Genomic DNA, 27,745 nt, shown 5'->3' with positions numbered 1-27,745 from the left:
AGAGTCCTGCTGACGCAGCCCAACAACACAGGCGTCACAGCGTAGGAACACCCTAGCCCTGAGTGAGGAGGGCATGGAGCGGACAGGACAACCACAAAGGCTGAGACTGAAGGGGAAAGAGGTTAAAAAAAAAAAGATATTTACATAATCCACCTGTCTTCAAAAAAACTCAAGAGGGTAGGAACATTTCTGTGCAAACCTAAATTCACACTGGGGAAGAGCAAAGTGGCACCTGTATGCGGCTTTATTACATTTCGGTTTGAAGACCAGTCACCTCAGGCTGGCGCTGGCTAAGTACCACAAGGAGCTAAGCTACTTTACACCACTCTCTCCTGGCCTGAGGGACCTGCCCCTGGCCAAGGGAAGGATCTCTAACGCAACACCAGGATGCCTCTATTTGTCTAATCACAGCGAGTATTAACAGTTTTGAATTCTATTTTTAAAATGCAGCTTTGGGCTTACTTGCTGTCTGCTGTCTTTTATTTACCTGTACACTTTCTTATGTCCTTTGGCCAGAAAAAAAAATTATCCTTTGTGTGTGTGTGTGGTTTATGGTTTAAAAAGAAGATTCATTTTTAAGGTTATGTGCATGTGTGTGCGCGCCCCTTCTTGCCTGTGTGTGCACCATATGCATTAAGGAGCTCTGAGGTCAGAAGAGGGTGTTGGTCCCCGGAACTGGAGTTAGAAGCAGCTGTGCGGGCCCCACATGGGCGCTGGAAAACAAACCCATTCTCCTCCTCAAGGACAGTATGTGCTTTTCACCACTGAGCCATCTCTCTAGCCGTCCTCCACTTGAAATTTATTTTAAAGACAGGGTTTCACTGTGTAGCCCTGGCTGGCCTGGACCTCACTAGGTAGATCAGGCTGGCCCAACTCACCGATTTGGGCCTGCCTCTGACTCCTGTTATGCTGTGTACCACCATGGCCTCATGGGCCACCCATCTTTCAGAATGTACTCTAGGAATCCTCCCTCTGCCCTCCTCCTTTCTCTCCCTCTCCCCTCCCCCTCTCTGCTCTCTAGAGACCATGGTAGCGGGGATGGGGGCGTGGGGGTGGTGGTGATGGTGTGTGTGTGTAATTCTAAGTACCCTCACACAGGCTCTCAGCTTTCCCATGTGTCTAGAACCTGGAGGGTGAAGCGCAGGTTAGGGTCAGAGCAGTGCCCACTCTGGCTGCGGTTGGCCTGAAGGTGCAGTGAGCCGCCCTCTCCCGGTGAGCACCACCATAAAGGAAGGGCTGGCCTGGGCCACCAGCACAGCACGCCCACCTCTGCCGTGACTCTGGCTGTCTCCAGTCCCGGTCTCACTTCAGGCACCAGGCAGCTGACAGCTCGCCCAGCGCCCCGCCCCGGGCAGTGCATCCCGGGCGGAATGACGCATCAATGGTGATTATTTGGATGGGCTGACCTTCCTTCCTTCCTTCCCGGCGGCCCCAGCCTCCGCACGGCAGGCGGGCCGGCGGCGCATGCGCGGCGGGGAGGCCCGGCAGCGGCGGGGACCCGGAACCTGGCGTGGCCCGACCCGGGCGCACGACGCATGCGCGGGCGGCGCGGTCTTAAGGGCGGCCGCGGCCCGGGGCCGCCCAGTCGGCCTGTCAGCCGGCTCCGGGGTGCGTTCCTGCGGTTGCGCGGCGGCGCCGAGGGAGGCGATGGCGGCGGAGGAGGAGGTGGACTCGGCGGACACCGGCGGGGGGTGAGGCTCACCCGGCGAGGGCCGATCCCGGGCGGACAGGGCGGGGGCGGGGGGCACGGGCGATGTCTCTCCCCGGCGTCCGGGCCGACAGGTCGCGCCGGGGACAGCGGCCGGCGAGCAAGGCCGGGACGGACACCCCTCCCGCCGGCGCCGCGGACACCGGACGCGGGGAGCGGGGCGACGGAGGGTGGGAGTGCGGCTCCCGGGACACCAGAACCCCGCGGGGAGGGCGGCGGACGGGCGATCGTCCCACTCCCCGGCGCGCTCTCGTGACCGGGCGTCCAGCTTTACTGGAGAAGTTGGCGCCAGGCTTCTAGGCTGCAAACTTTGTGGAAGTTGAAGGGCAGGTGCCTCATATTCATATTCTCTATATTCTCTCTCCCTCCCTCCCTCCCTCCCTCTCTCTCTCTCCCTCTCCCTCTTTCTCTCTCTCTCCCTCTTTCCCTCCCCCTCCCTCCCTCCCCCCTCTCTACCTCCTCTCCACTGTTTCTCTTTCTCACTCTCTCTCGCCAGGATCTCCCTGTGTAGCCCTGGCTGGCCTGGAAATCTATATAGACCAGGCTAGCTTCAAATTTGCAGAGATCCAACCCCCAAAATACCCAGTGTTGGAGTCACAGGTGTGATCCACCGCACCCAGCTTTTTAATAGACTCATTTTAAGTTATTCTTTTCCGACTTTGATATATATCAGATACCCTTGTGAATAGAATAATAATTGATGGAAATTTTAAATCAACGTGAAAGTTATTGCATCGCTTCTCAAAAGGCTGTTTTGTGTGGACGGGACTATGCATCTCTCCTGTACAAATTAAGTATTTTGACAGTTCTACTTCAGATATGTGGAGACGTTTGCATAGGGAAGATATTATAGGAAAGATAGGTTGTGTTAATATGGAAGTATTTTGGAAAGGTGCTAAGGATTAGAAACTACATCCTCTCTGTTTTGATTTGCTGTTGAACTGCCTAGTTACATCGATATGAAACACGGAGTGTCACGTGACACAGCTTGTGTCCCTGTGAAATTTGCCGGGACATTTTCAGGCGCTGACGCCTAGCCTGTGGACCCTTTGTGGTCTTGACATGGTGAGGATCTGGAATCCAGAGCCCACCAGTGAGAGGGACGCGGGGCGTGGGCGAGGACTGCAGGTCACTGAGCGCAGGACCAGCCTCCGTGCTGCTCTAGCCAGGCACTTGAGCGGTGCTGGGCCTTCTGAGCTGGACCAAGCAAGGCCTGAGCAGGCTAAGTGCCTACCGGGTGCTCCCCCAGTGTGTTCCCGTGATCCTAATCTCTACCTACCCTTGCTTAGATCGGACCGCACCCATTTTCATTAGAAACTGCCACCACCCAAGCAGGAGGCCGAGTTGGAACCCACCCCTTCAGGTGTCTGCGTGTAGTTTTAAGGCATTTTCCTCGTGTGCCTGCTGCTTCGCGACTGGATCTGGACTCAGGGATTATCTGCCTCCTGGTTTAAGTCAAGTTCTTCTGGACAGTTGAGCTTAGATGGTGCTGCAATGATCTGAGTGTCCTAAGAGGCGTCACATGTTGGAATTTAATCCTCATTGAGGGGAGTTAACTGGAAGAGGCAAGGCTTTGGCAAGTGATTAGGGTGAGACGGTGAGAGTGGCGTCCTGGTGACTGAATCCTTGTTTTATGAGAAGAGGGGACAGACAGGTTATGTACAAACTATGTTCTCAGCTCCCTGTGTCTTGCCCTGTGCCACCCTGGGATTTTATCAGGAGAAGCCTGACAGGAGAAGTAATCCCTACTTTATATCTCCAGAACTATGACCAAAATACCTCATTTTCTTGTAACTTAATACAGATGGGGAGATGACATTAATAAGACAATTATAAAGCAGTCGTCCACAGCTTCTTGGAGCATATAATTATTTTTCTTTCCCTTTGTGGCTTTTTGTGAAGACAAGTGTACTGGGAAGCTTTCAAAATCCTATCCTTTTCAGTTGCAATACAGTTGAGAAAGCCAGATATAATAGGAATAGGGTAGATTTCTGCGAATTGCTGTAATGATGTCCCAGAGAGTTACGTGCTGGTAGAGTTTAGGGGAAGCCACCACACAAGTGTGCCGTTGCCAGGCATGCTGTGGTTGGTCCGCACTGGCAGCCCCTTGCTGGGTTTTCAGAAGTTGTATAGCACCAGCTTATGAGACCAGCCACCATGGGAGTGTTTACACCGTAGAAGTCACCAAATGCATTAACTAGGACAGAGAATTTCTCCCTTGCTGCCTCAGGTTTGCCAGTGTCATGCGGGGCGGCACGTGTTAAAGTCTCTGTATAGTCCTGTGTTGGAGATTGAAGAGTGAGCTTCATCATCTTGCCTCCTAAAAACCTGTTAAGATCTGTAATTCCTTCCTGCTGCTACTGCCAAGACTTCTTCAAAATCATGAAAAATTTCAGTGCCAGTACTTAGTAACCTCAAGACCTCACATGAGCACTGTACCACGGAGCTACAGCCCCGCGTTTGAGTCCTTTCAGTATTCAGTACTACAGTGAAACTCTTACTAGACAGCTAACTCAAAACATTTTGTTTACTCTCTTACCCAAGACCAAAAGTTAGTTTTATTAGCTTCTATTCTTTTAACTATGTTCTAAATACAGTAATTCCCTAAGAGTTTACTATTATTATGATCATCATCTTTTTCAATAAACTTATGAACAGCCCTTGAGCGATCTTGTCTGTGAAGGACTGGGGTCTCACGCCCTTCTGCGCTGTGTATGAGTGTGTGTTTGTGTTTCCAGCTGTTTGTGTCTAGGTCTTTCCAGTTTAACATGTCTCGGCCACACCCTCATGTGTGTCTTCCTCCCTTTAAATAGCACAAAGTGCACAGCTCCCCCCCCCTCCTAATTTTTGAAGACAGTTGCAGAGTTCTGGTTACCTACATCTTTTAACTGGCTCTGTCAATCAAATCTGTTCCCTTACTGTCTCTGGATAACAAATCAATGATCAAATCCCCGTGGAGTCTAACAACCTGCCCTTTCTTGTCCCACTGTTATCCGGGGGCCACTTAGTTCAAAACCTTCGCATTCTTTCCTTGGATTTTTGCAAGCTTAGTAGCACACAAATATATTTCATCTCATTGTTACTTTCCCCAGGAGGAACCACACTCTTCTCCACACACAGTGGCTTTATTGTAGCTGTGGCACGTCCCCGGCCTGACTGCAAAGCCACTTGGAATCTGTGTGGCTTCCACTCAGCTTTGTTGTCCACGCTTCGTAATCACAGTCAGCGCTTCCCTGCTGTTCTTCATGGTGTGTTTCGCTGTGTTTCCTGTGATTGTTACCATCCTTCTTTAAGGTCATGGCGTTTTGTAGGTTTGTGTGATGCATGTGTGTGTGTGTGTGTGTGTGTGTGTGTGTGTGTGTGTGTGTGTACATGCGCGCGTGTGTGTGTGTGCATGTGTGTTGCCTGTGGACGGCAGATGGGGAAGGACATTAGGTGCCTTCCTCTGTCACTCTGCCTCACTCCTGAGACACAGGGTCTCTCACTAAACCTGAAGCTTGCTGTTTTGCTAGTCTAGAGCCTGGCATCTGCAACCAGTGTTGGTGTGACAGGCACGCTAGGCCGTGTTCCCTCACGTGAGTGCTGTGGTCTGAGCTCAGGTCCTTGTGCTTTCACAGTGGGGCTTTTTATCTCCTCGGCCTCCAAGGCATTTCTTTAAATATTTTTTTGAAGACAAGATTGTGGCCTTGAACTTTTGAATTTTCTGCCCCTGCCTCCCAGATACCAGGATTGCAGGCATGTGCCACCACAGTCAGCTCTAAGCTCTTTGTGTCACTTAAATACTGTTTACGATCTGCTCACTGTATGGCATGTTTTCATAAGATGCGCAGAAATGTCTGTATTAGAGTAGGACAGCGATTAGAATCCCACACTTAACTCCTGGGCACGAGAAGCAGGACTCTTGTTTCTTGACCTCAGATGAACCGGCGCTTGTCCCTGTGTTGTGGCACTCCAGGATGCCTGTCACAGACCAGCAAATGAAGACATCAATCCTGTGACAGGAACCAAAGAGTATACACTCAGGAGTGAGCCACATAAGCAGAACATTGCTAAACAGCACATTACAGGACTCAGAGATGTGACTCAGACTATTTTAACACCTATTCTGAAACATTACTGTTATTTTAAAAATAGCCTTGACTAATTGTTAAATTTTTAGTTAAACTAAATGCCCTGTTGTGAGTTTCTTTAAAAAGGATAATTTTATTAAAAATAATTATTGGCTTTGAGACCTGGGACTTCTCATTTTGTTATCTTCTTTTAGAACTGACTTAAAGAAATATTGCTCTGACCTGTTGAGCAGTGAGTGTGAGTGTTCACATGTGGCTGCTTCCGTGTGTCTGACTCTTCTCCTCAAGGGTGGTTTACTGTGTGAGGAAGGCAGGGACTGTCACAGAGAGGACACGCGTGTATGTGTATGCATGTGGTATGTAAGCTCTTGGCTTTATAAGAGGGTGTATTCCTGTATAGCCTAGACTGGTCTCAAAATCCCAGGCTTTCTGCTTCAGCCTGCTGAGTGCTGGCATTACAGGCCCGAGTCACACCACTCAGCTTTTAACAGACTAAATGAACATATAGATTATTAGAGGGCAGGTGCTGCCGTGGGTGTCGTGGCCAGTGCTAACCTGACTCCTTTAAGGGTCACGCATTTAAAAATGTTGTGTTCATCACATAAATTGTACTTATGAGAGGCACATTCTCTCCCCTCTTTCACAAGAATAGGGTTTAAAATTCTGTTTCCAGTAAGAAGGCCTTTGATTGTGCTGCAGTTCCAATTTGGAAGTTTCTAGCTTTTTTTTTTTTTTTTTTTTTTGAGACAGGGTTTCTCTGTGTAGCCTTGGCTGTCCTGGACTCACAGTGTAGCCCAGGCTAGACTCCATGCACCGTCATGCCCGGCTCTTAGCTTCTTTTATTGATGAATTATTTTAGAGGTTCATGGTTTCTTTAAATAAACAGTTTCATGATTAGACTATTTTACAGAGAACAATAGTAAGCAAATTTTCTCCTCTTGCTGATATCAGGAGGGATGGGGACGATTTCAAGCAAAACTGTAACATAATGAAATCCTCTTTACTTATAACCTAATTAAAAATATTATCTTAAGTGGCCAAAAGAGTGTGTGGAAATTGGCCAGACCTCTGTATATTTTCTTCAGGATACTTTGAAACCTCTTTCACTATTTCACAATATTTACAGATTGTGCAATTCAGGTTTAGTAACACTATAGATAGTCAAATGCCTCAGAGAACAAAACAGGAATTACCAGGAACTTAAGTGTTCATGGCATGAGCAACAAATACATTGTTAGTGATAGTTACAAAAAACTAGGTAGAAAGTTCAGTGGGAACGCAGGACACTTTGTAAATATATTATGTTTTATCACAACTACTTGGTTTTCCTGGGAGTCTTCGCTTTTAGTGTGGTCTCCTAAAATTTTCCTAATTTTTTTTGTTTCTACTTTAGTGGTTATAAATCTAGATCAAGATCTTTAATTATTTTCTATTTTAAATTAGGTACTTCAGGGTTCATATCTTCTTCCTTACCAACAAGGTCAGTGCCCATGTCATAGCACTTTTACAGGAAACCCTTCGGCACAGCTGGCAGCCTTCCTGGTGTTGTATATGATTACTCTGGCAAAGTTACAGTCTTTGCTGTGAATGGCTTTTCTTTGTATTGCAATCGTTACCTCCATCTCTTCTGAAATCAGGCTTTGGCTATGGATAATAGTGCTTATTGATTATTACTTAAGTAGGTCATACTTTTCTATTTTCCACAACTGTGCAGACAGCTATCTCAGTTTTCTGGTCTGCGCCTGGACCTTGTCGTTGTTACTTTGAGTCTGTGACCTCCTCACAGGCTTGGTTTCTCTCTCCACATGCTAAGCCCAGGGAGTGCCAGACAGCTGAATGGCAGCCGAGAGGGCTGGCCAGGGAAGACAGGGGCAGCAAGAAAGGGATGAGGACCCTGAACGAAGGCTGAAGGGCAGACAGGCCGCTGCCTCTCACTCTTCAGAAGTATTCCTTGGGGGCTGGTGTGAGTTTAGTACTTCCTCTTAGAGATAGACTTAGAAGTCAGCTTCTGTATACCATCCTGCCAATAATCTGATTAAAGCAAACCTGGACAGAAGCCCTTGTTAGTGCTTAGGGGAAATGCTGTCTTCACAGTGCTATTAGGAATGAAATTATGTGGGGGTTTTCCACTTTAAATATGCTATAGAGAAATCTTGTTTATAAAAATGGCCCTGCATTGATGAAAAGTAGCTATGGAAATATATATATTTAGTGCCTCTTAATTTTTAATGTAACCCACTAGGTTTACAAACACTAAATTTAACTGGTCATTAGAAGGTAAAATTTCATGACTTTAAAGGTTGCTTTTGTGGGCCACATATGGTGGTTCACACCTGAGATTCCAGGCGTACAGGCAAGTGAGGCAAAACCTCCAGGCCGCTCTACAAGCTTGGGCTACCCAAGAGCCTGCCTCACAGAGGAAAAGTATGCTTTGTCAAGCATGGAAGTGGTAGGGGAGGCCTGTGCCAGTGTCAGTCAGCTTCATAGCTATGGCACTTCTAGTCCTGGTACTAAGAAAGTTGGCAGCCCATGTGTTGTCTTAATGATTGACGCTTCATTTGCGCTTTCCCAGCTGTGTATGCCGTTTGGAGAAAGAGTAGATTATTGTTCCCTTTACTTCAGGGTCGTTTGTTTGTAATGACCTCTGATTGTCTCTAGCGAAGAACCATACTATGTTCTGAAGGATGTTTGTTTAGGAAAGGTGATGAGCTTCAGTTATAAGTAGCTTCCTGTTCATTATTTTATGGTCAAATAGAGACGTGATGCCTGGTCAAGGACAGAAGAGCTTCGGTTTAGTGATAATTTAACAACAAACAAAATTACATTGCCTTCTGTTTAGAAAATTAAAAAAATTATCCAGGCCTGGTGGTGCACAGCTTTCTGATGCTCTTCCTTGTGTTAACATTAGGTTATGGTTTTGTTTGGAAGATTCCAGCTCTTGCCCTGCCATGCACTGAGGTGTGCTCCAGGTGCTCTGTGTGGAGAGAGCCGTCTGCCCTCTTCACCACACTTCCGCTGGGCTGGTGACGGCAGCCTCAGGTGCCCACTGGGTGTAAGGCCAGCTTTGAGAGCCTTTCACCGTGCAGTGAGCAGATGACCATGCAAACAAATAGCCACTGACCACAGTAACTGTCGGTAGCAAGGACATCAGGAAGTCTGTCTCTGAGACAGTGAGGCATTAGGACCGAGGAAGAGCTGCTTGCACCTTAGACGCATGCAGTAGTGTGAAGTGTTGAGAGGGACGAGGCAAAGCAAGAGAAAAGCTGAGTAGAAGCAGACAGATCGTAAAGTGCCTGCCACGCAGGTCCAAGGGGTGTGGCTGTCTGGACAATGGGCAACTCCTTGGCCGTTTTGAGGGAGGTAGTTCCCTGTGGACATTGGGGATTTGGGGGGCTTTCAAAATTGAGCTCAAAGTGTCCAATTTTGGTACCAGCTGTGCATCCTTTATCCTGGTGTGAGTCCGGCCTGCTGTGGACTAAGCACACCTAGATAAGTGACCTAATCATTGCGCCGACACTAGTGTCTGAGCACCTGTCTCACACTGTGTGGTTTACAGGGACGAGGACCGCAGGGAGAGCCCGAGAAGCCCAGGGAAAGTGAGTGGCTGAGTCAGCTCTTCCCGAACTTAGCTCTCTACTCACAGCAGGTTGTTGTTGCTTGTTTCATTCTCTTTGAGGTACAGGAAGTCAGACCCAGGGCCTCCTGCATGCTAGACTAATGATTACCATGGACTGTACCCAGTCCCTGTTTGTGTGTAGTGTGTCCTCTGTCATGTTAGTGGTACTCTGAGGCAGAACCCCAGGACTCGTGACTACATCTTCCAACCATTGCTCACATGCAGCCTGTTTCAGTTTCAAGTATTCTTTGGCCAAATCTTCACGTCTCTGTCCCTCTTGCCAATGCTATTGGTTCAGGCCCTCCACTTTCATACGGAATGGATCACTTTTTCAAATTCATTTTTCTTTCACTGGGAATGTCTCACTACCCTGACTGAATCCTTGCCAGCTGCAGATGGCTGCTGAACTCTGTGTTGCAGCAAGTTACTGCAGTAAGGTTTTGGTCTGCTGCCAGACCTAAGGCTGAAGGCTCACCCACCTCATAGTTGGCTCCCAGCAAGCGTCAGCTGTGACCTCGCCATATCTTTCCTCCGCTGTTGCCTCTGTGCTGCTTTCCTTGTTCCTTTGGTGCCATATCAGCCTTATCAAGGTGGCCTGCCCATTAACAGCTAGCCAGCTGCGCCAGGGAGCTTGCACACAGGCCAGCAGCTCTTTGCAATTTCTTGCAACATCTGAACCTGTTTTTTTCTATGTTTTTTAAATTAGAATTATTAATAGAAGTTCTCCTGTCATTTTAAGCCTGTTGTTGAGATGAGGAGAACCTGTTCATTCATGGTCTTCAGCTTCTTTGCACTTCTGTCCTGTTGAGAGACTGCCTTACTGTGTGAGTGCTGTCCCTCCTCTCCCTCCCCCTCCCTCCCTTCTTTATGTAACTATTTGGAGTTGACTACCCTTGAGGCCACAATGGCCTCTTGTCACCTGCCTGTAGGCACTCAGTGACTGCCCCAGTGACTTGTGAGGCCTGTAGTAGCCCTCACACAGAGGGGGGAGGGGAGGCTCTGAGGCTTCTTCAGGATGCAGGAGCTCAGGGTTGAGAAAAGTGGCCTCACCTGTTTGCATTTTGTTTTCGGTGTTTTAGGTCAGGATGGCTGACCGGGTGGCTTCCTACCTGGTGTCCTACGTCTACATCACATCTTAAAGAAGCTGAAGAGAAAATGTTAAAATGTAAGCTTTTCCTCTTGTAAGTGCCTTGAGCTAGTTACTAAAATGGGCCTGCTGCGTTATACTGCCCTGACTGAAGATTAGAGTATGGTGTGTTAGCTGCAGCAAAAGAGCCTTCTTGCTCCTCTGTGTCAGCGTGTGGCACAGGAGGAGGAGGGGCAGTGATTGTTGGGTTTTGGGGTCTTGGATTCCTGTTAAACTCTTAAAGTGGTAAGGATTCCAAAGAGCATTGCTTATGGATTATAGTTATTGATATTTATTAGAAGAATTGAAATTGATTTGAAAAAATTTTAATGTTAATGTATTTGACAATAATAGTAACAAGCCATTCCATATTAAAGTGTTTATAAGAACGTTACCTACTTGCCCGAAAATGCATTTGGCATGCAGATCTCACTAGTGAGCTGGGTTCTTGTTTTTATGACTCATTTGTCACAAAAGGGCAAGTAGGGGGCTAGAGAGGCAGCTCAATTGGTAGCAGCGTGTGTTGCTTTTGCCGAACACCAGAGTTGAGTTTTAGCACTCGTGGCAGGTGCATCACAGCCACTTGCAGCTGGAGCTCCAAAGGATCTGATGCCTCTGGCCCCCATGGGTACCTGCACTTACCACACACACACATGCACATTACACGCACACACACATGCACACACACACACACACACACACATGCACACACACTCGTATATGCACAAAATTAAAAACAAAATATTTTTAAAGAATGGCTAGTAAAGCTTTAATACTTTAGAGATTCTCCCAGTGTGCCCAAACTATATACTTGAGGACACATCCTTTTAAAAAAATTTTTAAACAGGGTTTCTCTGTGCAGCCTTGGCTGTCCTGGACTCACTTTGTAGACCAGGCTGGCCTTGAACTCACAGAGATCCACCTGCCTCTGCCTCCTGAGTGCTGGGATTAAAGGCGTGCGCCACCACGCCCGGCTGAGAGTAGATTCTTAATGTTCCAGAGTCTTGCTAGTGGAGCGTATTCTAGACATGAACAAGTGACCTGGCCCAGGCTGCTGTGAGGTGGCGCCAGCGCTTGGGCAGCTCACCTTGTTCGCCTCCTGTTCCTTGACTCTAAACCGCGGGGTAGGGCTCTCCTTTGCGTTCCTTTCGCCTGTGCCACTCTTTAAATCAATGTTCGCATTGGTGTGGGATCCTGTTGCTTTTTATTTTGAGTACTGAATTGACCCAGACTTCTACTGATAGAATCAACAGGAGTTGGTAAGTCAGGGCTTCCTGTATGTGATTACTGGATGTTTCTGCTGATGTCTGTCTGTATCATGTCCTCACCATCAGTGAGCTTCTTGTCTGGACATTTGACAATTCCAGAGTAAGTGACCTTAGCTGGCTACAGTCTTAGGAATGACTAGTTAGCCCGGTTGTGTGCTTTTAACATAAAAATTAATTTCTATTCCATGTTCCTGGATAATGTTGTCTATACAAAACTAGCAGAATTTTCACTCTGGTTTACCAAAATAAAAACTTGTGTTAGGAGATTTATTTAAAATGCTATTTGCCCAGTGGGTGTACCACTGTCTGATTGGAGGCTGGCCCTGACCTCATGTGAGGTCAGACATGAGCACTGCTGAGCACTGGGATAAGCCCTCACTAGATGTACATACAAGTTTAATGGGATGGTCTCAGGCTTGTGTCAAAAGCTGAAGAGACTTGGCTTGCTGCAAATCCTGCGTCATGTCCTTTTCTAAGTGAGGGAATTTCTTCCCAGTTAAGGGCAGGGCATTTGTTAAAATTCCAAATAAATGCTGCCTTTGTCTTTGCTGCCATTATATATATAAAACCTAAGGTTACTTCTTTGACTGAAGGGAAGAAACATGTGGCTGCCATACTCTGTCTGTTGCACATGAATGTGCCCAGGTAATTAAGAACATCCTTAGAGTGTAGCTATTCAGTTGATAATTTAATCTAAATCAGGTTCAGTTTTATCTTTGGTCAACTAGAGGGCTTTAAAGCATTTAGTCTTAAGGCATTTGAGGACAAGGGTTTGGTCTACAGAACTGTATTGTTTTTATTTTCTGGCCAACTGCTGGCTCTCAGGTCGCCTCATTATGAGGGGGTCATTCCCTGTGGTCTCTCCTTTCTACTAAAAGATGATCTCACTCACCGGTTAGTGTTTGCTGTCCATACGATTGATACGTCCCCAAGTTCCTGATGACTTTCCATGATGTTTTCAAGTGTGACTTCAGTCGCACATGCTAATCTGTCAAGTGCTCTGGAAATTCAAGATGGCATTCTTTTGATTTGACTGCAAAGCTAATGGCTTCAGTGACCACGAAGTTCTTGTCCTGTTCTGGGTATGCAATCCCCTCAGTGCGCTAGAGTGTGGAGAAGTCAGGAGGTCACATGACTTGCCAGAGGCTCTGACCACAGGTACTTGAGGCCTGTCTAAGGTAAGTCTTCCCACGTAGTTACAAGGAATGGCCACTTAGGTTTGCTTCGGTCAGGTCTCCGCTCCTTTAGGGGCCGAGAGAATAGAAGCTAACGTAGTGAGGCTGTGCTTGCTCTGAGAGTCCTCAGAAGCAGTGACGCTGAGGGCGTGCTCTCTTCACCAGGTGTCCCCTGCACTTACAAGAAAGAGCCTGTCCGCATATCTAATGGAAACAGAGTATGGACACTGATGTTCTCGCACAGCGTTCCCAACAAGACACCACTGGTTCTTCTCCATGGCTTCGGAGGGGGGCTTGGACTCTGGGCCCTGAATTTTGAGGATCTGAGCACCGATAGGCCTGTCTATGCCTTTGACCTGTTGGGCTTTGGAAGAAGCAGTAGACCTAGGTTTGACAGTGATGCAGAAGAAGTGGAGAATCAGTTTGTGGAGTCCATCGAAGAGTGGAGATGTGCCCTCGGCTTGGACAAAATGATCCTGCTTGGACACAACTTGGGAGGGTTCTTGGCTGCTGCTTACGCACTGAAGTACCCATCCAGGTGAGTGTCAGCAGCAGAGGAGGGAGCCCCGTGCTGGGCTCTGGCTACTGAGCAGCCTTACACGACCCTGTAGACAGATGACCACAACTGGTAGCCAATTTTATAGCTAGAGAAATGAAATCATATTTCCTTATTATATGTACTGTATATTGATAAGTTTGACAAAGGACATTATACTTGTTATTCATAATTATACAAAATCTAATGTGTAAGATTTTCTGAGACAGTCTCTCACTGTGTAGCTCTGACTGGCCTGGAACTCACTATGTAGTCCATAATGGCCTCCAATTAACAGAGATCTTCCTGCCTCTGTGTCCTGTGTACACTACATCTGGCCTAATGTATAACCATAAGCCACCAATAAAATACCATGGTGGAATTACTTATTTTTACTATTGCAAATAAGCCTTTGGGTACAGCAGGCTTTTCCAGACTTTTCACTAAATTGCAGTAAGTTAAGTAATAATGGGAAGCAGGCTAGGTTTCCTTGACTGAGCACTCGATGTAGGCTCTGAACTATAGTTTCCTTCTGGTTTTGACTATCATTCCCTAAACTTTTTCATTGCAGACCTCTTAAGAAAAAGAGGACCTCACTGTGCAGTGGCTCACCTCTGACTAGGCCCTCACTGTGCAGTGGCTCACCTCTGACTAGGACCTCACTGTACAGTGGCTTACCTCTGACTGACTAGGCCCTCACTGTGCAGTGGCTCACCTCTGACTGACTAGGACCTCACTGTACAGTGGCTCACCTCTGACTGACTAGGACCTCACTGTGCAGTGGCTCACCTCTGACTAGGCCCTCACTGTGCAGTGGCTCACCTCTGACTGACTAGGACCTCACTGTGCAGTGGCTCACCTCTGACTGACTAGGACCTCACTGTACAGTGGCTCACCTCTGACTGACTAGGACCTCACTGTGCAGTGGCTCACCTCTGACTAGGACCTCACTATACAGTGGCTCACCTCTGACTAGGATCTCACTGTGCAGTGGCTCACCTCTGACTGACTAGGCCCTCACTGTGCAGTGGCTCACCTCTGACTGACTAGGCCCTCACTGTGCAGTGGCTCACCTCTGACTGACTAGGACCTCACTGTGCAGTGGCTCACCTCTGAGTGACTAGAACCTCACTGTGCAGTGGCTCACCTCTGACTGACTAGGCCCTCACTGTGCAGTGGCTCACCTCTGACTGACTAGGACCTCACTGTGCAGTGGCTCACCTCTGACTAGAACCTCACTGTGCAGTGGCTCACCTCTGACTGACTAGGACCTCACTGTGCAGTGGCTCACCTCTGACTAGGATCTCACTGTGCAGTGGCTCACCTCTGTCTAGGCCCTCACTGTGCAGTGGCTCACCTCTGACTGACTAGGCCCTCACTGTGCAGTGGCTCACCTCTGACTGACTAGGACCTCACTGTGCAGTGGCTCACCTCTGAGTGACTAGAACCTCACTGTGCAGTGGCTTACCTCTGACTGACTAGGCCCTCACTGTGCAGTGGCTCACCTCTGACTGACTAGGACCTCACTGTATAGTGGCTCACCTCTGACTGACTAGGACCTCACTGTGCAGTGGCTCACCTCTGACTGACTAGAACCTCATTGTACAGTGGCTCACCTCTGACTAGGACCTCACTGTACAGTGGCTCACCTCTGACTAGAACCTCACTGTGCAGTGGCTCACCTCTGACTAGGACCTCACTGTGCAGTGGCTTACCTCTGACTGACTAGGCCCTCACTGTGCAGTGGCTCACCTCTGAGTGACTAGGACCTCACTGTGCAGTGGCTCACCTCTGACTAGAACCTCACTGTGCAGTGGCTCACCTCTGACTGACTAGGCCCTCACTGTGCAGTGGCTCACCTCTGACTAGAACCTCACTGTGCAGTGGCTCACCTCTGACTGACTAGGACCTCACTGTGCAGTGGCTCACCTCTGACTAGAACCTCACTGTGCAGTGGCTCACCTCTGACTGACTAGGCCCTCACTGTGCAGTGGCTCACCTCTGACTAGAACCTCACTGTGCAGTGGCTCACCTCTGACTGACTAGGACCTCACTGTGCAGTGGCTCACCTCTGACTAGAACCTCACTGTGCAGTGGCTCACCTCTGACTGACTAGGACCTCACTGTGCAGTGGCTCACCTCTGACTAGAACCTCACTGTGCAGTGGCTCACCTCTGACTAGGACCTCACTGTACAGTGGCTCACCTCTGACTGACTAGGCCCTCACTGTGCAGTGGCTCACCTCTGACTGACTAGGCCCTCACTGTGCAGTGGCTCACCTCTGACTAGGCCCTCACTGTGCAGTGGCTCACCTCTGACTGACTAGGCCCTCACTGTGCAGTGGCTCACCTCTGACTGACTAGGCCCTCACTGTGCAGTGGCTCACCTCTGTCTAGGCCCTCACTGTACAGTTGCTCACCTCTGACTGACTATGTAACCCATGCTTACCTCAAACTTCAGCCTCATGCCTTTTCTCCCTGAGAGTCGGGATTGTGGACTTAACCCACTATGCTCGGCCAGAACTGTTTTTCAGTCCTTGAATCAGTGGGTGTTCGCTCTAGAATCTTCCTACTGTTTTTGTACTGTTTCCTATGATATTGCTGTTCTAGCAGAAGTCACACTTAAGTCCAAAGAAAATAAAAGAAGTTGGCTCTGCTTGGCGCCTTCTTTACAGAAGAGAAGGATATTAGTGTGTCTGTGTTGCTGGTAGGTTTTTCTACTGGACTGTGTTTTACATCTAGACTTGCAGAGATCATGGGCGTTGAGGACTATGGAGGAGGCATGCATAGTCATTCTCAGAGTGTCTGAACCTACCACGAGGCTGCCCTGTTGTACAGCTGCAGGCGTGTGGTCTGCCCAGCCGCGGGCATGTGGTACAGTATGCTGTTTGGTCTCTGCCACAGCTCCTTTTCTCCCCAGATTTGGTGTGCAAACTTTACCCTTTTTACTGGAGTGTTCTGGTGGATTCAAAGTTCCTTATATGCTTGACAGTGTTAGTCTTGTCAACCAGAAGACCTGCTCATTAAAAACAAAACAAAACTTTATTTTCTTAGGGGGCATTTTAAGGCTAGTGTTTGATCACATCCTACTCACAGTGACAGAAACCTACTGATGTTTGTGAGAAAGGGAAGAAAACAGTTAAGATAGCAGCGTCTTTGTGAGGGTCGGCCCCTTGGCTGTGTAAGCAGCCGTGGTCATGTGTGTTACAGCATCTCTGATGAGGCTGTGGGCCAGACTGTGGTCGCCCAGCTCCACAGTTACACTCTCAGCCCTGTACAGCTCGCTGCTGCCTACGAGAGTCGGTGACCTTTTCATTTGCAGTAGTGGAATGCGTAAAAGCCATCTGTGGGAGAGAGTAGCAACTATTGATTCCTCACAGAGCTGACTGCATTTCAGATACATTGTTATGAATGTTTGTGCCTAGTGCTGGAAACAAAGCCAGAGCACTGTGGGAGCCCAGACCTGCTCAGCAGTGGGTTACAGCACATGTGAGGATGCACAGACCATGTAATGTGTCTAAATTGTTCTTCTTGCTGTCAGAAGAGTGCGCTACCCACGCTAAGATACTCAAGCTATATTCTTTTGTTCTTTTTTTCTATCTAGTGTAACATTATCTTATTTGGGTTTTGTTTTTTGTTTTTTTGTTTTTTTGTTTTTTTTTTTTTTTGAGATGGGGTCTCTATAGCCCTGGCTGTTCTGGAACTTGTGTTAACCGAGCTGGCCTTGAACTCAAAGAGATCTGTCTGCTTCTGCCTCCTGTGATCAAAGATGTGTGCTGCCATGCCTGGCTTAATTATATTTTTGTTTTTAACTCATACTTTTGACTTCATAAAACTTGCCAGACACAGGTGAACTTCAAAATGACCTGCTTTCCAGCTGCCACAGTTACGATGACCACATACATAGCACAGCGGCAACAGCTGCGATGATGCTGTGGTAAGGAGGTGGCAGTGCTGTGAGAGCCGGATCTGACTCCTGATCCAGTGATGGCCTAAAGAAATATTTCTAGAGCTGAGATCTGAAAGAGGAATTATTATAGGCAATGAGGTGAACATTGTAAAGGCCCCATGCTGGGCAGGCGTCTGGGCTGTCGAGGGCTGGCCAGCGGGCTGTCTAGGGCTGGCCAGCGGGCTGTCTAGGGCTGGCCAGCGGGCTGTCTAGGGCTGGCCAGCGGGCTGTCTAGGGCTGGCCAGCGGGCTGTCGAGGGCTGGCCAGCGGGCTGTCTAGGGCTGGCCAGCGGGCTGCCGAGGGCTGGCCAGCGGGCTGTCTAGGGCTGGCCAGCGGGCTGTCGAGGGCTGGCCAGCGGGCTGTCTAGGGCTGGCCAGCGGGCAGAGAAATTGTGAACTGTTAGTGGATGACTCCAAAGGAAGCCACAGCCCCTTGTTCCTTCCCAGACAGTGGCCTCGGTTCATCTCACTTTGTTTATTTTGTTTGTTCGTTTTCTGAGACAGGTTTCTCTGTGTAGCCTTAGCTGTCCTGGACTCTCTTTGTAGACCAGGCTGGCCTCAAACTCACAGTGATCCACCTGCCTCTGCCTATCTGAGTACTGAGATTACAGGCATGTGCCACTGTACCTAGCTTCATCCCACTTTATACTACAATGTGGTGAGTGAAGATGCTACCTTAATTTCATTAGTAGATTAATATGCAGAGTCACAAATGTTAGCGCGCCTTGCTTCCTGAGGAGTGTTAGCTGCCTTCCCTTAAGTAGCCAGTGTTGGCAGCAAGATATTTGCCCCTTCTTCTCAGCTGTTCAGATTTTCTTTATAGATTTCGTTTCTTTGCAAGGAAATGTCTGCGTTACAGGTATTTGCTATAGTAAAAGGATGTGATGGAAACTTAGAAGGTGGTTCATGAGCCACGTGCTATAGTGCAAACCTGCCACCTCAGCTCCTGGGGACAGGCAGGGAAGGCAGAGGCTGGAGGCCTCCCTGGAGCACACAGATCCTGTCTCAAAAAGAGACAAGAAGAAGGGAGCCAGCAAAGACATCCAGTCCAGGCTCTGACTTGTATTGACTAATAACAGACTGTGGGATAATCTTATCTCAAATAGTTCCTGCTGCCCTTGCCTAACTGCTTCCTGACGATGCAGACCTGGCTGAGCAGCTTCCGGAATCATCTTAAGGAAAGCTCTTGTCCTTGACCTAGAATGGAAGTGCTTTTCTGGTTCCAGGCCTTTCCTGTCTCCCCAGTGCCCTGGCGCTGACAGGAAGTGCCCGGGTACCCCCACCTGGCAGTGCTTTGCGTGGGCTGGGATTCTTTCTGGTCACCTGCCTTGTTCCTCTCCTTGTTTCAAGGAGGCTTCTTAGTTCTGGGGCTGACTGGTACGGTTGTTTCATTCAGCCGGCAGCTGACTGACTCTTAGGGAAGTCAAGTGTACATAGTTATCTGCTCACTTAGACAGAACACTCCATCCTGGGCTGTTGGTGTGGATGTGACCCATTGCTTTGTGTAGCAGTGTAAGCTGTGTATGTGCTGCAGCTCAGCACGCTGGTGACAACCATGAGAAGAATGCAGTGAAGCCGATGGGCTGTCCTCTTATTCCTGCTCTTCTGCCTCTGTGATTTCCCTGTAGTTTAGTTGCCCTCTGTGTCTTGAGGAAGATGTCTGATAGGATGGCTCCGGTGCGCTGTCTTCTCAGACTCCTTCTTTACCTGCATGTGAGGCTGACAGTCCTGTCAGGGTGGGTCACTGAAGTGGCTCATGTCTGCAGTCTTAGCTCTCAGGAGGAGCACTACAGAGCTGAAGCTGGGCCAGGCTACATAGGGTCTCTAGAATACAATAAAATGAGATGTAAGCCTCCTTCAGTGTGCCTCTGCAGTGTACATTCTTCTGTAAGCCTCCTTCAGTGTGCCTCTGCGGTATACATTCTTCTGTAAGCCTCCTTCAGTGTGCCTCTGCAGTGTACATTCTTCTGTAAGCCTCCTTTAGTGTGCGTGCCTCTGCAGTGTACATTCTTCTGTAAGCCTCCTTCAGTGTGCCTCTGCGGTGTACATTCTTCTGTAAGCTTCCTTCAGTGTGCCTCTGCGGTGTACATTCTTCTGTAAGCCTCCCTCAGTGTGCCTCTGCGGTGTACATTCTTCTGTAAGCCTCCCTCAGTGTGCCTCTGCGGTGTACATTCTTCTGTAAGCCTCCCTCAGTGTGCCTCTGCGGTGTACATTCTTCTGTAAGCCTCCCTCAGTGTGCCTCTGTGGTGTACATTCTTCTGTAAGCCTCCTTCAGTGTGCCTCTGCAGTGTACATTCTTCTGTAAGCCTCCTTTAGTGTGCCTGCCTCTGCAGTGTACATTCTTCTGTAAGCCTCCTTCAGTGTGCCTCTGCGGTGTACATTCTTCTGTAAGCTTCCTTCAGTGTGCCTCTGTGGTGTACATTCTTCTGTAAGCCTCCCTCAGTGTGCCTCTGCGGTGTACATTCTTCTGTAAGCCTCCCTCAGTGTGCCTCTGCGGTGTACATTCTTCTGTAAGCCTCCTTCAGTGTGCCTCTGTGGTGTACATTCTTCTGTAAGCTTCCTTCAGTGTGCCTCTGCGGTGTACATTCTTCTGTAAGCCTCCCTCAGTGTGCCTCTGCGGTGTACATTCTTCTGTGGATATATTATTCTGCTTACAGGGCCCATGGCAGCACCACATGCTTTGCCTGGTCTGCTGTATTCCAGAGGCTCACAAGGGAAAACAGGGATTGTTTTGTGAGGTCTCTCACATGTGGCTAAAGTGGATACAATCTAGCTACATCTCTGATGTTACAGGCTTTGAAATTTTATTTTCAAACTCTTTTTTGCCATATGTTATAAAGAATATATATGTCAATGCTCATGCTTGTTGTATTTTTCAATTCCAAATAGTACATTTTATTGAAAGTAAACCACACTAGCTCTTGACCTCTGTAATGACTTCTGAGGTTTTATCATAACAAACAGCAGCGTGATCCTGTGCCATCTGGGGGACCACTACACTCCACACTAGACTAAGATGGCACCACTGAACTTTCGGATATTGTTACTGAGGCCCAAAGCCAGACCGGCAAAGGCTTCCCGAGCATCTGCCGCTGTTGACACTCTGGTCCTGAAGACAGGCTTGAGCAGCCCTGCGTCAGTTTACAAGAACAAGCAGAGCTTCTTCCCTCTAGGCTATGTGCTTCCCACAGTGCATTAGGCTGGCGTGTTCCGAAGGGATGATGATGTGTTGAACTTAGTCAGACAAGCAAAAGCACAGTAACTGCCCAGAGCCAGGCGAGGCTGCCTCCCTCCAGCACAGTGGGAGATGGAGGGACGGTCCACTTCTTTGTTTAGGAGGTATCAGGAACTGACTATTGCTTCCCTCTGTAAACCTCTGCTGTTTCCATCAGTTCTGCCCCACCTCTGGCATGTCTCTCCTATGCCCTGTCATTTTGTATTGAGGGGAAAAAATGTATTTCTGATATTTTTATCATACACTATTAAAAACATTTTTAAAAAATTTACACTTGAAAACACACTAAGTGTGCACAGCTGTCCTGTGCTACATAGTTCTCTCCCACCAATGGTCTCAGGACTCTAGAGAGTCTGGAAGTCAGGGCTTGAATTGGCTGAGGGTCGGTAAACTAAAGTTTACCGTTCTGGTACTTTTAGGAATGAAAGCCTGCCCAGCGGGGGTGTCCTCTTAGCATACTGGAGTGGGAGATGACGGCCAGCCCCCTCCTGCCTTAGCAGCCATTGCACCCTGCTGCACGTCCTGTGTGGCTCAGCTTCCTTCCATCTGTGATGAGAGCGTGGCCTGTTTGCCCCATGCTCCTGAGTCTGTTCTCTGCAGCTGTGTTCTAGAACTCTGTGTTTGGACGGTCTTCAGTTGTTCGCCACGCTTTCAGCGGTGACTGGGGAGGCCATCAGAGACGTTGCCATCTCATCCTGGGGTTGACCTGGCGTTGGGTGACCGCACTGGTTACCGTGGACACAAATGCTGTTGTGTCAGGGTGGGGTCGTGCTTTGATTATAATCTCTATGGTGAATAGAGGAAATTACACCAGTCACCTGGTAGTAACTCACAGTTCTGACTTTTCTTTATCAGGATAAGTTTCATAAGACAGAATTACACTATTAATGGTGTAATGCGTATTTGTATGGAGTTGGAATAAAGAAGTCAGCTAGTGAGGAGGACTGGGAAGAGAGGGAATGGCTAGACCATCATGATGGCGTGAGTGCAGTAAACAGACAGACTCCTTTCACCACGTTCCCGACTACCAAACTGAAATGCATTTTGTTAGCCCTGTTACATTATGGTCATGTTTGTGGGGGAATACTAATTTGCTTAAAGTTGTAGAGTCATTGTCTCATCGTATCCGGGGCCTTTTCATGAGTGTAATGTTGACATCTCGTCATTTCCGCAGTGTCCGTCTTCTTCTGAGTGGTCAGGGGTCGTCTGCAGAGAACCCCCCTCTTCTTTCTCACCTTCTCCTCTCCTTCGTCTTTCCTTTCAGGAAATACAGTTATATGTTATACTTGGCATGTCTTTTGCTACCCAAGTCTACATGTAAGCAGAGCCTTTCCCCATAACCCCTCAGATCCTTCCAGCCCTGAGAGCTGATAGAGCAGAAGCCTGGCTTCTCTGGAAGGGTCCGTCTGCCTCGCGTTTGTCCACTGCGAGTTCTTTACAGTTAAAGGGCAAATTTACCAAATGAACTTAAGTCTGTTTTTCCTCCACAGGGTCAGTCACCTCATTTTAGTAGAACCATGGGGTTTTCCTGAGCGACCAGATCTTGCTGATCAAGACAGGCCCATTCCAGTTTGGATCAGGGTCCTGGGAGCAGCACTGACTCCCTTTAACCCCTTGGCTGGCCTCAGGATCGCAGGGCCTTTTGGTGAGTGTTCCTGTCCTGGGGAACAGCAGGGCTGATACACAGCGGAGGAGTGCAAGCTTCCTCACTGCGGCCTGACAGCGGGGAGCAGCACCATGGTTGCTGGAGGCCCACATGGCTGCTCATGTGGGCCACTGTCACTTCCTGTTAGCACAAGAGAGGCAGAAAACCATTAACAGTCAAAATGCAGCTTCCTGAGCACCTGTGGCGTTTCTACTGTCCTAAGTTGAGGCATCACAGATAAGGGGTCGTCTGTGCTTACTGATGACCAGTGTGAGTCAGCCATAAACATGCCACCACTTTGCCTCCTTACAACTTGTACAAGTGTTTTTAGCAAGAAATAACTGAATGTTATTTTATTAATCCCCTAATGAGCAGCGTGGGAAGGTTGGCTCCAGCACTTTCTGGTAGTTTCCTTAGTGATGTTGGAGCTTGTTTCTATGACTCTGGTGATGGTAATTCTCAACTTGAGACAGGGTCTCACTATGTAGCTCCAGCCTGGAACTCAGAGCGTAGATCAGGCTGGCCTCAGCTGGCCTGGAACTCAGAGCGTAGATCAGGCTGGCCTCAAGTGCACAGGGACCCGCCGTGTCTCTTCTGAGTGGTAGGGTTAGAGGTGTGTGCCATGCCCTGGCCTGTGTCTGTGACTCTTTAACAGTCTGGAGTCCTGCAACAGTTGCGCCTATAAGAGACGTTTGCTCTTCTTCCTGTGGTCCTTGATGCCTTGTCCCATTAGCATGACTCAGGAGGACATATCCGAGTTTCCCAAACAGAAGTTCTGAGGTTATTTTATCATAGAGGAAAAAATGTGTACATCCCAGTTTGCTTATTTAGGCTGTAACATACTGTTATTTTGTTGTTATGGAGGGAAAAGAACACAGGCCAATGTGGAGTTTTTATGTATAGGCTGCTTTATTCAGTGACATCACTTGAAAAGTTATTCCACAGCACCAAGTTCTAGGATATGAACATATTTTGAGCCTCTAACATCTGTAAGTCAGTGTAGAACACCCTTCAGCTCTTACTTCCATCTGTCCTCAGGGAACTGGAGAGCAACTCCAGGATGTATGCTTTTTCCAACCTAAATACATATTTAAGACATGGATAGACATATGTACATAGATAGCACTTGCTATATAAACAGATGCTGTTCTTTACCCTGTAGTTATAACTTAGAAGATATGTGCTTTTATTTTCTGTCACATAGGGTTGAGTCTAGTGCAGCGTTTAAGGCCTGATTTCAAACGGAAGTATTCCTCTATGTTTGAGGATGACACTGTGACCGAGTACATCTACCACTGTAACGTACAGACCCCAAGGTAAGGTTTATGGTTCTGAATTTTTTCTCATTTTTATTAGTTCTTTGAACATTCTGTATAATCTGTTTTGATCATATTTACCTTTCCCCCAACTCCTGCCATAACTTTTCCCCTTCCCTATCTACCCAGCTTTGTGGCCTCTTTTTATTTTTTATTTCTATCTAACCCACCAAATACAGTTGGTGCTGCTCATATATTCTTGGGTGTGACCTACTAGAGGGCGGGTGACCCCAGGGACCACACCCCTAAGGAAGACCAGGCCTCCCTCTCCCAGCAGCTGCCAGTCAGTCACCATGGCTCCTCAGCCCCTCCTCCCTCACGCTGGGATTTGTCTGTGTGAGCTTGTGTAGGTCCTGCTGCCGCAGGCGCCGTGAGTTCACATGTGACCTGCTGTGCCTAGAAAACTAAGGCTCTAAATCTGCTGCTCATGCTTCAATGTTTTCCTTTTGTAAGGATGTGTTTATTGGTAGTTACATGTATTTTTAAAAGACATATTTCCAGTCCATACACCCCTGTCTATTCATAAAGTGACATTGTGTAGACACTATGTGTTCTAACGAGTATCGCAAATAAGATACACTTCCTCCCCTACATGCGTGTGTCTCATCTGAGGAGGACGCAGGCGTCGGAATCTCAAAGAGGAGGTCTAGGGTGAAAGATGAAAGAATTTCACTTCAAGCGTATTTCCCAAACTGAGTGTGAAGGCTGCCCAACAAAGGTGCCAGATTAAACAGAGGAAGTGATCTGCTTAGAGGGGCTTCTAGAACCTTGTAGGCGTGTGCGTGTGAGAAATCTGTGTAATACTTCTCCAGCCCTCTGGGAGAGCCCCGCCCTCCTTACTGAGCAGCCCCTACATGTGGATTTCCCCCCCACATTATCTAGTAAATTGCTTAGAGCTTTAACTAAACAGATGTTCTTAAATGCTGGGACAGCCAGGCGTGAGTGTGTTCTAACAGGTGAGACTGCAGCACGGACACAGGTCATGTAGTGTGCTCCTCTCCATCTCTCAACAGTGGTGAGACAGCTTTCAAAAACATGACGATCCCTTACGGGTGGGCAAAGCGGCCGATGCTCCAGCGGATAGGGGGCTTGCACCCGGACATTCCCGTCTCAGTGATCTTCGGCGCCCGGTCCTGCATAGATGGCAACTCTGGCACCAGCATCCAGTCACTGCGGCCGAAGTCATATGTGAAGACAATCGTGAGTGTGCAGCTGGCGTGTTTTTCATGCATGGTGACGTCTGATTGCTTCCTTGAGGTTTCCAGACTGGACTCCCCAGCATAGTCCCGTGGTCCATGGCGATGTGGGCGAGGTTTGAGCCACGCACACCTGTATGTCCCAGTGTGAATCACCTTCTTGAGGGAGGGCCTTCCCAGTCTCCCTGGCGATACTGAAAGGCTGGTCCAGTATCACACAGGCTCACACCCACCCACTGCTGAGGCACACTCAGTTTTTATTGGCTCCTGCGTTTGCCCATCGGGCTAGAGGGTATTTGTGTTGGCTCTTGTGTGGTGGGGTTAGGATTCAGGAGGTTTTCCTGTTTATCTCAGAGCCGTTTGATGGAAATCAGTGGTGGGTTTCGGATGAGTCTCACTGGCGTTGTCTCCCAGGGTGCAGTGCTCTCTGTTTATACTCAGTTGTACTGTCGCTCACTGGTTCTTCCTTCCCAGGCCATCCTCGGGGCAGGGCACTATGTGTACGCAGATCAGCCAGAAGAGTTCAACCAGAAAGTCAAGGAGATCTGCCGCACAGTAGACTGAGCCCCTGGAGCTGACGCTGCTCCTGAGCAGCACCCCACAACCACAGGAAACAGGAAGTTCAACCCTAGAACCAGGCCACCTCCTGGACTGGACTCTGCAGTTTTCTTACGAGGTCATGTCCACATGTAAACCAAGTAGTGCCTTCTAGGAGAGAGGTTTCCTTTCTCCTGCACAAAATTGAAATACACAAGAGTCTCTCAATTTAATAGCAGCCCAATAAAGGTTATTTTTCCTTCTGATGTACTGAAAAATTGTGATTTTTCAGCTGAGATTTTTTTTTTTTAACTTTGCTAGTTAGGTGCTATTCATAGTGTGGTTTATATGCCAATTTAACTAAACGACTTCTGGTCTATCATGTTAAATGCTGGGGAGGTGCACTTTACTGTCTTTGCATGGATTTACCGTCTAACAACTAACACAGTTAACCCAAGTATGTTTTATGTAAAAAAAAAAAAATTCAATTTAGAACACTTCATTTTGAAATGGAGTTTAGAATATTTCATTTTGAAATGTAGTAGAAGGATAAGTTTTGGTTTAAAAGGGGGGATCAGTAGGTGGGAGTCAGTCAGCGGGAGTCAGTAGGTGGGGGTCAGTAGGCAGGGGTCAGTAGGTGGGGGTCAGTAGGCGGGAGTCTAGTCAGTTGACGGGGGTCAGTCACCAGCAGTAACTTCTCTGGCTCTCCTGTGTGATGTTTGAGGCTGCGGAGCTGGGCGTGGCACGTCAAGTGTGTGCCCTGCAGCACTTAGCTTCCTTGGAAACTGCCTGTATGATCTAGTTCTAGGTTCTGTGAAAACACCATATACATGCACTCAGTGATTTAAGTACCGGGAGGCCCGAACCCAAAGTCGGTCTCTTCCTTCCCAGGAGCCAGGGTGTAACAAACGAACAGGTCTCCTCACTTACGGGGATCTTAAGACTGTTTCCTCCAGTGAACTCCGTCACACTGTGCTCTCATGAACATCCAATGTACACGGTGCTTAAGCTAGATTACTCTTTACCACTCACATTTAAAAGTACTCAGTGCTGTTATGTCTCTTAGCACCAGGAGTTCCTTGTGTTCATTGACTATTATGTTAATCTAATCATTTATATACTTGAAGTAAGATTATATAAATTTCTATAATATTGTTTGAACTGTTTGTCAAAAACCACCAATGAATTATAACTTTCTGACAGTTTTTAAATAAGGGAAGATTTGAAACGACGTGAAAGCTCCATGTGGCCGCTGGGAGCTGGGAAGAGAGGACTGTCACCAGCATTGTCTGTCCAGGAGAAAGGCAGAGGCACAAATAACTAGACCAGCACAAGTCACTGCTTGATGATTTGGGCTGTCAGCTTTAGTGGCTAATTAGGAAAATTTAAATCTACTAATTATATGGAAAATATAAAATTACATCGCAGTTACTTAACTGCCAGAAAGGTGGACTCTTGTGTTTTCAGCATCCTTACCTATAGGATAATGTGACCCTTTATCCTACTAATTAAATGAACTAGATTAAGTAGAAGAAGCCAACATGAGACCACAAGTGCTCGTTTTTCCACTTTGAGAATAAAAATAGATTTTCCTTTGAGGTTAGTGTGTTGGATGGCCAGATTCAGGCTTGGGAGTGGCACAGAGCTTGGGCAGTGCTCAGAGTGTCACACTCAGCAGCCACAGCTGGCCTTTGCCAGCTGAAGGTCCACTCCAGAGCTAAGTGAGACTGACCCTCCTACTGACTTGGTTTATTGGAAGCATCATGAGGCTTCGTAAAAGTTAAAATTTCCTTGCTGTATGTGATTTTGTAAAGGTTGAAGCAGTATTTGGTCTTTGCTAAGTTATTTGTACCTTCGCCTTATTTTACAGAATAAACTTGACAGCGCTGGCTCCAGCAGGGTTAGCTGTGTGTTTTCTTGAGTCTTTGGCATGGGGCCATCAGTTAGAACGGTTATGACGGGACCATGGTCCAGTGAATGTCCTGTGAGGGACGGCTGCTCTGTGTGGTGCCAGTTTTGTGGCCACTGCACACGGCTTCACTCATGGCCATGCAGGTCCTTGAGAGGCTCCTGTTATCTGCACTGTAGGTTCATTTCACAACGTCGGAACTCTTTGGAAGTGTCTTTATTCACATGTGCTGTTGGTTGCGCAGCCACGCCGCGCCCCAGCATACTCTTGTACCCAGTACAGGAAGTAAGAGCCGTAGAGGAGGAGGAGTGACTGATTCCGGAACAGCCAAACAGCAAGTGCAAACAGTGCTGAAGGAGGAGGCATCTCATTGATGCCAAGACACGTAAAATGGTCCAAGCGTGCATGACAATGCGAAAAGTAATGCTGAGTCCATTTCTCTGGGTACAGAGATGCGATCTG

General features: G+C 48.0%; 2 protein-coding genes across 3 annotated transcripts in view; both read left to right on the top strand.

Annotated features, from left to right (window-relative positions):
* Positions 1-13,113, top strand: part of GASK1A (golgi associated kinase 1A) — a 401,830-nt gene extending 388,717 nt beyond the window's left edge. Inside the window, exon 6 of the transcript XR_014773851.1 lies at positions 11,368-13,113. The gene's annotated coding sequence lies outside the window, so the exon portion shown is untranslated. The remainder of the gene's footprint in view (positions 1-11,367) is intronic.
* ABHD5 (abhydrolase domain containing 5, lysophosphatidic acid acyltransferase) lies at positions 1,529-25,640 on the top strand. Of its 2 annotated transcripts, none has more exons than XM_084754223.1 (7): positions 1,529-1,691; positions 10,474-10,559; positions 13,129-13,501; positions 22,171-22,325; positions 23,530-23,641; positions 24,655-24,841; positions 25,312-25,640. In XM_084754223.1, exons 1-7 carry the CDS (start codon positions 1,648-1,650, stop codon positions 25,399-25,401), a joined length of 1,047 nt encoding a protein of 348 aa, XP_084610349.1. In that variant the 5' UTR covers positions 1,529-1,647; the 3' UTR covers positions 25,402-25,640. The 2 variants fall into 2 exon arrangements, with proteins under 2 accessions (XP_084610349.1, XP_084610350.1); XM_084754224.1 differs by lacking the exon at positions 1,529-1,691 and adding an exon at positions 10,198-10,218.
* Positions 25,641-27,745: the final 2,105 nt, after the last annotated feature.

The sequence above is a fragment of the Acomys minous genome (assembly GCF_964271855.1).
Source record: "Acomys minous genome assembly, chromosome: 13".
NCBI lineage: Eukaryota > Metazoa > Chordata > Mammalia > Rodentia > Muridae > Acomys > Acomys minous.
This window is presented reverse-complemented; position numbering and strand designations above follow the sequence as displayed.